Consider the following 10,663-nt stretch of genomic DNA (forward strand, 5'->3'; position numbering starts at 1 on the left):
TTTGAACCTGCTACCTGCTAGTTTTCACGAAGGTCCCTAGTTCCTATGTTGGAGGAAATGGGGAATAATCTACCATTTCTCAGCTTCTCCATGCCACTCATGATTTTGAAAATCTCTTTCATGTACCTAACATATTATCCAATATTTTTCTAAAAACAAAACAAAACAAAAAACTAAGAGCAGAGAAGAGCCAATTTCCTTGCAAAGTAAAAGGAAATGTCCTCCTTTACCTCTGTGTACCTCCAGTCGCCAGGGAGCTGATTTAACTTCCACTGGATAATATATTTCACCCCAGAGATGTTAGCTGCCTTCCACCCTAGTGTGACACTGTGGTTTCCAATGGCAGATGCAAATGGCGCACTAGGTTTGTTCAAGTAGTCTGAGGGGAAAATACAATCCAACAGTAAGAAAAAGTCTTTCATGGCAATCACTGCATCTCGAAGGTACAAACCTCTTGCCTCACACACCTGAAAGCCGTAAAGCCCATAAAAACACATAAAAGAGTATATTGAAAATGTTGCTGAGTAACTTGCATGGCATTTTGAAGACAGTTTAGTAAGTCAGACCGAAATGGGCCAGGTTCAAGTTGAGCAGTTGTGACTACAACTCCATACTTGTGTAAATGCATTTTTAGTTACAGCTACTTAGTAAAATTTTTCTGAATAGAAACATAGAGAAGGCGTGGGAGTCTTCTGAAAAGATTTTCAAGGGGACTATTTCAATAGATAGTATTGGCCCAAGGTATCCTCTTAAACAGTTGAGACTGGATTCAAAAAGTCTCATGCCCATGAAAGGAAGGGAAAAATGTTTTACTCCAAGATAAATTTCAGTGTATTTGTTAAAAGAAAGAAGAAGGGTGGTAGTTTTCTGATTAATGAAAATCCTCAACGCATTCCTATTTTTTTTAAATAAATCCAGATCATAGAACAAGACTATGAATTTATCAGACTGTCAGTTGGACACAGGATTCTATTCAGACTTACTTAGTACTTCAATTCCATATGCATCCTCTGCACAGCTACAGCCAAACTTACAGGAAACTGTCTGTGTAAGGCACAGAAGTCACTGGTTAGCTTTGTGTAAAGGCAGACTTCCTTCCAGAATCATGCAGACACACTTTAAATACATGCAAACTCTGTGGACATTTTGCATACACATAAACCTTGTGGAAATAATTACATTAAATCTAAAAATTAGCAGTACCATGAATTCACTCCAAAGATTTTCTTGAGAGCTTTTTCATCAATTCACCAGGCCCTGAATTAAAGGTTTCCTCTTTATACACTGTCCCTTTGTGGAAAGCATGAATATGGGTCTACATTAAAGTTGGAAATAACTTCAGTGATGACCATGGAGTTAGGAAGACAAGGTTTTGGACTAGTTAGTAATATATTCCACATGTTACATTTCACCCTTTCCTGCTTCATGTACTCTCTATGAATGAGGCACATTCTTACAATGTATTTCCAGTAAATTTTCAAAATAGTTGAAATCCGCAATTTTTAAGAGCAGCCATGTCTAATTCACACTTCATTTTCAGCAGCTACTCCTTCTGTTACAGTTGTGCCTACAAGCTGCAAACATAACAAATACCCCAGGACAGTGAGCTCCACACTCACGTCCTAAGAACAGAAAAATCCTGAATTTTCAGTTCGGGTAGGGAAGATAGGTATAGTGTCATCCTGCTTTTTATGTAGAGAACTTAAGAAGAAGCAGAAACATGTTCTAGGTGGGTCTCAGTAGCTTTACAATTACATGCAAGACCGAGTCTCCTGGATATCCAAAACTTTTGAGAAGTGGTGATTTGAGCTTTTCAAAGTAGGACATTTATTTGGGCTCGTTTTATTCTGCAAGTTCATTAAGCCTTTAAAATCTTGACGTTTGCTCCATACAGCAGTAACTTTTAAAGGGATAATTAACCTTTAGATCATTCAGAAGCAATTCACTATGGCAAGTGAGTAAAGTTTTTTAATCACTCTTCCTATGATTTGAGGAAACACGCTTCCAGCACCCTATGGAAACTGGTAAGACAGGTTATTTCAGACAACACAGTTGCACCCGAGACAGATTTGAAAACTTGCTTAGCAGTGTATTCCTACATACATTATCTCACATCCAGACATTCAATGCCAAGTGCAAGCACTTAAAATTTTTTTCCAATATTTTCACATTCAGAGAAATAAAATACTTCCAGGTAAATTATCATAACTGTTAGCAGGCGAAGATTCAAGTATTAGTACACATAAGTTATCAACTGTACTATCAACTGGAGTTTTCATTTATGACTAACATTTATTTGTTTTAAGGGGTAGTGTCCTCAGATTACATGCTGATTCATAGTGCCTTCTGCCTCATTTAACACACGTATTTCTGAACACTTGGTTTTTGTTGCATTATTCTTTCCTCTGATTTTTATCTGAACCTGAACCATAAATCCAATTTTTGCTTGAGGTAAGAGGATTGTTAAAGCTCCTAGCTTTAAACTTTGAGGGAAATTTGCCATCTGCTCTACTTGGAAAGAATAAATCCTCATATTTTCTCCATTCATCAGCAATGTCCTTGTATAAGCCACGGTCTGACGTCTTTTCTTGTGAATATTCCCATGAAATTCAGTGGCAATCCCCTGTTCCTAGGTGGAAGGAGAAATACTACCAGATTTCAGTTCCAAGGGGTATTCACAAAACAGAACTGAGCTAAGTCCCACTCTTATGCCCACTCTTTTGCTCTGCAGACTGCGATGAGCTGATCCTCTGCATGCAGTGACACACAGTGCGTGCCTGACATGTGGACAGTCAAATTGGTCAGCTGATCCAGTGGAAAGATAATCCAAAAAAAGACCTTGCAGGGTCAGCAAATTTAACTGGCATATTGAGTGGCCAGACAGGCAAAAAACCAGCTCAACCCAAACCCAAAAGCAATAAAACCCCCACACTAATTTCATATTTCTACAAAAGCAATTTGGTTATTTCTTGGACTGTTCCTACACTCCAAAACCACCATTTAGTGCATTAGTAAACCTTTGTCATCATCACAATTTGATCAACTAAAAAGCATTAAAAAAAAAAAGAAAGAAAATAACAACCCTTTTAATCAAATTCCCAGGCTGCCTATGGGTTTGCATTCTACTCGTAACTCTCTCCAACTCCTCCATCACTTCCTTGAAATATGTTGCCCCCATCTGGGAACAACCTTCATCCTGAGGTCTGAACAGTGCCAAACACAATCTTCCAATCATCTCATCCCCATCCTGTCCTATCCTGCACTCTATGTTCATCCTGAAAGGGGCCATCTCTTTACCAGCACTTTGTTGAACCCATACTCATCACTGTGAACACCAATCCATCCTCAGCACAGACAGGCACACCCCACCTGACATCTCTTTCTAAAGGGCCACATGTTGCCCTTTACTGAATTGCATTTTATTTCATTTGGACTGTCTATCCAGTCAAGAGTTTTGTCCTCTAGCTCCCACTCTTTGTTCCACTTCTCGCCAAGCTGGCATAGTACCAGCCTTAACAAATATTCTCTCTGGATAATCTTTGACAGAATTAACTAAAAACTGGATGAACAACACTGTAGTGAGAGCCTAGAACATGGTTTACATAGGTCTGTCCTGTTTCATAATGTGAGATTAGTCTGCTTTCTTTACAGCAGTGTTCTTTGTCACACAGCAGTTTTTAATGCAAACTTGTCCTTAGTCACCATGCTAAAAAGGTACGTAACTCATTCTTCAGCTTTAGGGAGTACAAAACAATTAGACCTGAATTGGTAAGTTTTTGTATCTACATCATATTTCTTAGCACTCTGTGGACATAGCAATCACTGAAATAGTGATTTTTTTTTATATTGCTCTGATGGCATTCAACTTACCTCACATGCTCTATTGTATGTCTCGTTCTGCCAAGAAGCAAATTAATAAAATGCGGAGTTAGCATAAATATAACCACAGAGTATTTCGAACAGATAATACCAATTAATTAGAATTTCTTACGGTGAAAGTACATTACAAAACATTATCACTGGCAAAAATGAAAGAAGGAAAACCCACACTTGAAAAAACAGAAAGTTGACTTTAGAATGATTGATTTTCTAAAGTCAGCAATGGTTGAATGGCATTCAGGTGTTCAAGAGATGCAGAAAAATGAGCAGTTTAAAAGCTATCATGGCAGTTGTCCCAGACCAATGCTAGTTCTCATCCACCTGGTTTAGTAAAAACAAGAAAGCAATCTGCTGAAGGCCATGTGCTTCATTTACATCTGCATGCATCTGAGACAGCCCCGGTAGAGTAAAATCCTGAAAAGCACTAGTGCATTCTCACTGTCTAAAAATCTGTGTTGAGCTTAATGAACTGTAAAATGCCCATACATTCTGACAAATGCAATGAAAACCTTTGATATTACAGGCAACTTGAATAGCAAGAATTATTAACTTCCCAAAACAGAATTTATAAGGAACTGAGAGAAAATACAGACATTACATCTTTTCATAGAAACACTGCTCTGAGTGGATTTTGAACGTTTGCCATTGGATAAGGTCCTACCTCATGGACTGTAGACAAGCGCTATAGAGCCAAAGCTCAGGTAATACTCACACATTTTAGTGGACAGTGGGTTTGCAGGGCTGCATTCCAAAACTGACATCCCTGTGTACACTGCAAAGACAGAGGATGGCTTTAAAAATGCCTTTGAAAGCAGGGTTCTAGAGGGAAGGGATACTCCAGCACTAGAGCTACATTGTAGGTACATATGGGTATTATAGGTACTCAGATCCTACAGTAAGAGAGTTACCTTGTATAGTGCCCTTCTTAATGTAAAACCACATAAAGAGCAAAATAAATTCAGTCTTGTTCTGGGAATGAATTCACTCAGCCAGCTATGATGTGGCCAGCACTCCCACCCTCCCAGCTTAGTTTTACCACTTTTTCTCTGCAGAAGCAGCAATATGCAGTATGCAGGACAGCAAAGCACAGAGGAAAGCTGGTCAGCACCAGCCCTCCCACACATGCTCTCCAATAGGCACTGGCTTTAAAACCATGAGTTTTCAGAGAAGTAATAAATATTATGTCACTCAGTTTTGATGTTGGACCTTTCTTGTTTATGCTGCCCCATCTACTACTTAATGGTCATGAAGGTTTTCCTTTTTAAAGGGAAGCTGGAACAACTTTAGAAGCAGAAGACTCTGATACTGAGTGTTGCAAAGCCTAATGAAAAATATTTGAGGACTTGATAACACTGAGCAAAGATACACAGTAACCTTAACAGGTGAGTCAACCTGGCTATGTATTGTCATGACAACACAGACCTTTATGGTCCCAGCATCATAAATGGCCCAGCCTCTCTAGATACCAGGTGCTGAGGGGCTGCTTGCCACTAGTCTCTGTGGAAAATATTGAAGACTGAATTCTCCACCGCTTTTCAAAGAATATGTATAATTACTGATACAGAAATTATCAGGAACAAACTTTCCAACACAATTAGAAGCATTAGAAAACAGGCATTCTTTATCTGTGCAGGACACACAGGAGGACATCTCCTTATTTTTGTGTGTATTGTGAGACTTTGCAACAAAGTGTTTATTCACTATAATCATACATATTCATTAAAATGTATTTCTTATCTAATACATAAACATCACCTTCCTAGAACTAACTTCCATGTATCTGCCTCCTACTGGAAGTCCTGTTATGGTCCTGAAAGTTTATCAAGAGGGGTCTCTGGCGGCTCTATTCACTGAATGCTTCGATATTAAAGGTGACCTTTCCTTGAACTATTTCTTTGGGCATGTGCTGTTGCTTCTTGTTACATAACTTGCAAAAACCCCACCGTAGTCCTCTTTATATGTTTCTCCACTGGTTGCAGCCATGCTTATCATCCTGCATGCATACCTTTACATCCTTTCATCTATTTTTTTGCCAGTTAGTCTTTAAGCTCTATTCGGCAACTTCAGGGGAGCTGAAAATTTTTATTCACTGTGTTATTCATCACCACCAGCTTAAATTGCATTTGCAATCTGAACTAGGAAATCAGCTAAAGTCCTCCAAGAATGCTCCTATGGAAAGCTCAGGTTAAACCCCGATGACAGACACAACCATTTAAAGTCCTAGAGAACTCTAAATGTTCAACAGATATAAGTTTTCTTACGTTTAATCACTGAGAAAACAAAATAAACAACTGTACAGAGGTAACTGAATAAGGCAGTCTTAATGATTTGCATGCTGGAGGGAACACTAGTTTTGACTTATTGTCTCAAAAATGAGATACTATGAACTTTGTAGATCACAAATATGAACATGACTCACAGCAGAGATCAACACCGTTTCCATATTTTCTTTAAATAAAAAATATAACCACGTCTCTAATAATTTGAACCAAATGTACCCACTCAACTTAGTGACTTGCTAGACAGGTAACTGTGCACATTTACATGAAGTCTTTGAAAGTCTGGTCGCTGTACCCATTGTATTCAAATAGCAGGAACGTAAAATGTCAGTAATTAACAAAGGAAACCATTACTCACCGCTCCAGTGATGTCACTAACATTGCAAAATTTAGTAATTCCAAGTCCTCCTTCCTATACGAGAAACACATCATTTTTTAAAAGAATAAAAATATTTCCCCAAAACTCTTTGATTAAAACACTTCTTTGGCTGATGTTTCTTCATCTGGAGAACTTTACTGTTGACATACCAGTAGCTTCTCATTTGAGATTAATTTCAGAGATACCATCAAACAAAGACATGGGCAGAATCAGTTGGTGTTAATCAAATTATCTGAGGTAGGAATTTGGCTCTTACCTCTCCATTCTGGTTCACTGAGTCAACAGCAAATGCTTCACAAATATGCTGGGCTTAAATGACAAAGCCACGTGGCTTTGACCTCTTGGGAGAGGAAAGACCTTCCTTCAAGCTAAATGCCTTTTGTCTGGCCACCTTTTGAAGGAGTTTTAAGCAGCCATATGGTGATTGCCAGCACCCTTCCTCTCCTGCCAAAAGTGCTCTCCAGTGAACGTGCCTGTTTTTTCACATCATTCAAAGTGTGCAAAACCTATCACTATCACTGAAGCATAAAAGATTTCAGGATGTATGCAACAATTTTAGAGAAGCTGAATAGCAGCTCTTAAATTTTTGACCTGAAACCAGGTAAGAGCAGCCTTAATAAAACAATTCTCAGGAAGAAATTTTCAGCACACTGGGCACACCGTGACAATAGTGAGAATCAAAGTTGTCACAAAAAAAATTGAACACAACAAGGAGAAAAATAAGATTTACAACTCTCAGACTCAAAGATTACACTTTTCTCATCTGAATCAATATATTCAATATATTCACTGAACATAGATGTGATTTTCCTGTCTTTTAAAGCTGAAAGGAAGAGCAACCTATTTCTTATTCTGAATTAATTTAAACTCAAATCAAAGGATCTCCATTAAGTTTATCATTGTATGATAGGCTTCCATCAGGGAAAGCAATTAACTCTTTCACTGGTGCAAGAGTTCCAAATACTTTTAAAGGAACTGCCAGGCAAGTGCATGAAATAGAATAGAGCAGGTGAAAGTTCTCTGCAACAGGTTTCCACAGTTAGCACCAAGACACAAAATGTCCTTTTTACAAAGCAAAGATACACAGTGCTCTAAACCACATCAACATTTCTGGCAAATAGAAGCAAGGAGGCAACTCCTGAAGGCAGAGTAATTGTCTAGATTTCAGAGGTTTTGCTTGTCTTTGTCTTGCACTGATAGAACAAAAATAATGAATTCCACACACTATTAAAAGGAATATTAAGAAAGTATCAAACTAAGGATCTGACCACTAATTTTAATACTTACATAAATACCCACAATTTAAACCAACTAACTTAATAATTAAGACACAAATAAGTTCAGGACAACTGTGTGTGTCACAGATTCCCAGAAAATTTCTTGTGACTTTACAGTTTTCCTCAATTATGTAAGAAAAGCCCTGAACTAGAACAAAATTAATAAGTCAAGTGAATAAATTGAAAGAATAAAAGTTTATCTTACCCACCCTCCAGGGTCTTTAGCATTTATAGTAACTGCGTGCAGTCAGAGTAGTGGGATTTGTTCCTTACCAGATTCCGCACATTCAAATGTTAAACATTGGTTCTCAAACTCTGATCTTAGTAAAACACATTCTTTAGAATAATTTTGAAAATGCTAATAAGTAATATGAAATTCTTACAGTGCTAACAACAATCTGTATTTCAAAAGATCAGGTACAGTTTTTGAAAACTTACCAGGTTACTTGTACACAAGTTTTGACAATTCCTTGAGAAAGCAGAGTACACTGCAGAAATCCATAGACAGTAAAAAGTAAGCCTTTTTAGCGGGAAAACCCACAGGCAAACGTTCCCCATAACTTAAATAATTTCATCTGTTAATCTGACTCTTCCCTTGGCTTGCCCATACAAACTCCTTTTAGTCTAGGTGATGGAGATGCAACTGTGAAATTTCTGCATGTCGGATTATTAAAATATTTTTTGAACCCTTGTTTACACTCCACTCCTCCAACAACTTCTCAGCTTCCTGGAGCACTTGTCTCGAACTTATGCAACCCCTATTTCATAGTTTCTTATTAAGCCACTGAAACAAAAGAGCTGACCAATGAAAGTCAGTGTATCTACTTACACAAATATCATTAACGTAAAAAGGAAACTAAGTGCAATGCTCTTAATCAGGTGCTCCAAGCAACACGGAAACAGGGAAATGGTGGGGAAAAAAAACGCCTAATGTTAATTTTGACTAGATTAAGCTATTTCTAAATATTTTTACATGAATGCTGTGGGAAACACAGAAAGGTGAAAAGGCTCTTAGGTGTGAGAAAAAAGCAGGTTTTAAAAATAAAGAAATGCCTCAGCAATGGCATTGAAGCAATTGGATCAGGTAGGATGTTGGCTGAGTAAACACACTAATGCCACATCCATTGCAATCAGCGATATGCTGGCTAACGTCAACAGTGTTAGACATGCTACCTTTCAAAATAGAGCAGCAATTGATTTCCTTTTACTGTCACATGGACATGGCTGTGAAGAATTTGAAAGATGGTGCTGTATGAACTTGTCTGACCACTCTGAATCCATCCACAAAAGTATACAAAAGCTGAAAGATCTAACGTTTCAAATTCAAAAAGTCAGTGGATCATGGCTAGACAGTTTGTTTGAGGGATGGAGCTCTGCACCTTGGCTAAAGGAGCTTTGCAAGGCAGGTTTATATGTGTTGGTGATTGTAGTGGTGATATTGATAGTTGTGCCTTGTATACTTCAGTGTGTGCGACAAATGATAGCCAAAATTGTTAAGGAAGTTTTTGTCATACAAGAGAATGATGTAGGAAAAAGGATCACAGAAAGTTCTCAGAATCTTACCCAGGCAGCTATAGATGAAGGCTTTGAATTAAGGCCTTGGAACAGACGAGACTTATTTGAATGGTACAAAACAACTAACGCTGGATTTGACCTTTATTCTTGAAATAGACCCGACCTTTCACAGCATTAAAATCGCTGTGGTGTAAAATAGCACTGCTTAGAGCAAGCAGAAGAAGTGCCCTTATGTAGAAGAGCTATGAAACGCAAGGCAGTCGATAAGCGACAAAGTTAAGAGAGTTTCTTTATGGTTGTACTGAGAGGGGGAATTTGTGGGAAACACAAAAAGGTGAAAAAGCTCTTAGGTGTGAGAAAAAAGCAGGCTTCAGAAATAAAGCAAAAGAATTTAGGAATCAGCTCTAGCTGTGAAAACTTGAAGATAGAAGAAGATACAATTATATAGCAAGCAAGGACATTGACACAATGATTAGAGTTTCCAGGTTTGGCTGAGATAGGTTTTGAAGCTGCAAAAAATATGCTTAGCAAGATAGATAAGTTTAAGCCTAATAATGGAATATTGTGCATTATTATATAAGGCACAACAAGCAAGTATTGTGTACAACAGATGTACATGCATTACTGAAGATTGGTTAAAACAGTTGTCTGTAAATTTTAGAAGCGTGCTATTGGCTAAAAAGCTTTCAAGAATGCTTTGTAACAAGGAAGTCTTTGGATACCTGTGACGGCATGAGCTTTGTACCATCTCTGTCTCAACTCTGTATGTGAGACTGATAATGGAATAAAATAATAAAAGTCTCCTGGAACCCCTGTCCAGGCTCCCCGTCCCATTTGCTCGCTGAAAACGCTGACAGATGCAACTAAGAAAATTTGTTGGTGATGATGAATAACCCTGCTAGGGGCTATCTAGATGAGGAGGCACAATTGTACTAGTAAGTTTGTACCCATATCATGGAAGAAAAATGAAGCTGATAGATAAATCATGTGTCTGATTTAAAGAGTGGTGAAGAGTCTTACATAAAGTTGAAGACTCACATTAAAGAGGTCGTGGAAAGTCAAGCTTAAGACACATCCAGGTCCTGGTCTGTGGCACATCTGTGCTGTACCAGCACAGCCATCCAAAGAGTAATTCCACAGTAGAAAATCAATCCAGCTTACACACACATACACATATATGTATATATAAACAAATGTTATGGCATTTTGTGCATGTGTATTACTTTTTATAAATCCAGTGTGCTACTTAATAAATAATATAGTATTTTGATGATCAGTTGAGGCTGGCACATCCTGTTATTGCTACTTAGAAAGGGTATCTGCTTTTCCACCAT

General features: G+C 38.0%; 1 protein-coding gene across 1 annotated transcript in view; it reads right to left on the reverse strand.

The window, feature by feature from the left end:
* ROS1 (ROS proto-oncogene 1, receptor tyrosine kinase) overlaps nucleotides 1-8,372 on the reverse strand; it is a 72,065-nt gene extending 63,693 nt beyond the window's left edge. The window contains exons 1-6 of the mRNA XM_017739397.1: nucleotides 8,253-8,372; nucleotides 6,517-6,570; nucleotides 4,592-4,651; nucleotides 3,871-3,897; nucleotides 984-1,044; nucleotides 231-379 (exon numbers count right to left, since the gene is read on the reverse strand). Coding sequence (XP_017594886.1) covers nucleotides 231-379; nucleotides 984-1,044; nucleotides 3,871-3,897; nucleotides 4,592-4,651; nucleotides 6,517-6,570; nucleotides 8,253-8,372 — 471 coding nt within the window. The remainder of the gene's footprint in view (nucleotides 1-230; nucleotides 380-983; nucleotides 1,045-3,870; nucleotides 3,898-4,591; nucleotides 4,652-6,516; nucleotides 6,571-8,252) is intronic.
* Between the last annotated feature and the right edge of the window lie 2,291 nt (nucleotides 8,373-10,663).

Source organism: Corvus brachyrhynchos, unplaced genomic scaffold (assembly GCF_000691975.1).
Source record: "Corvus brachyrhynchos isolate BGI_N302 unplaced genomic scaffold, ASM69197v1 scaffold14, whole genome shotgun sequence".
NCBI lineage: Eukaryota > Metazoa > Chordata > Aves > Passeriformes > Corvidae > Corvus > Corvus brachyrhynchos.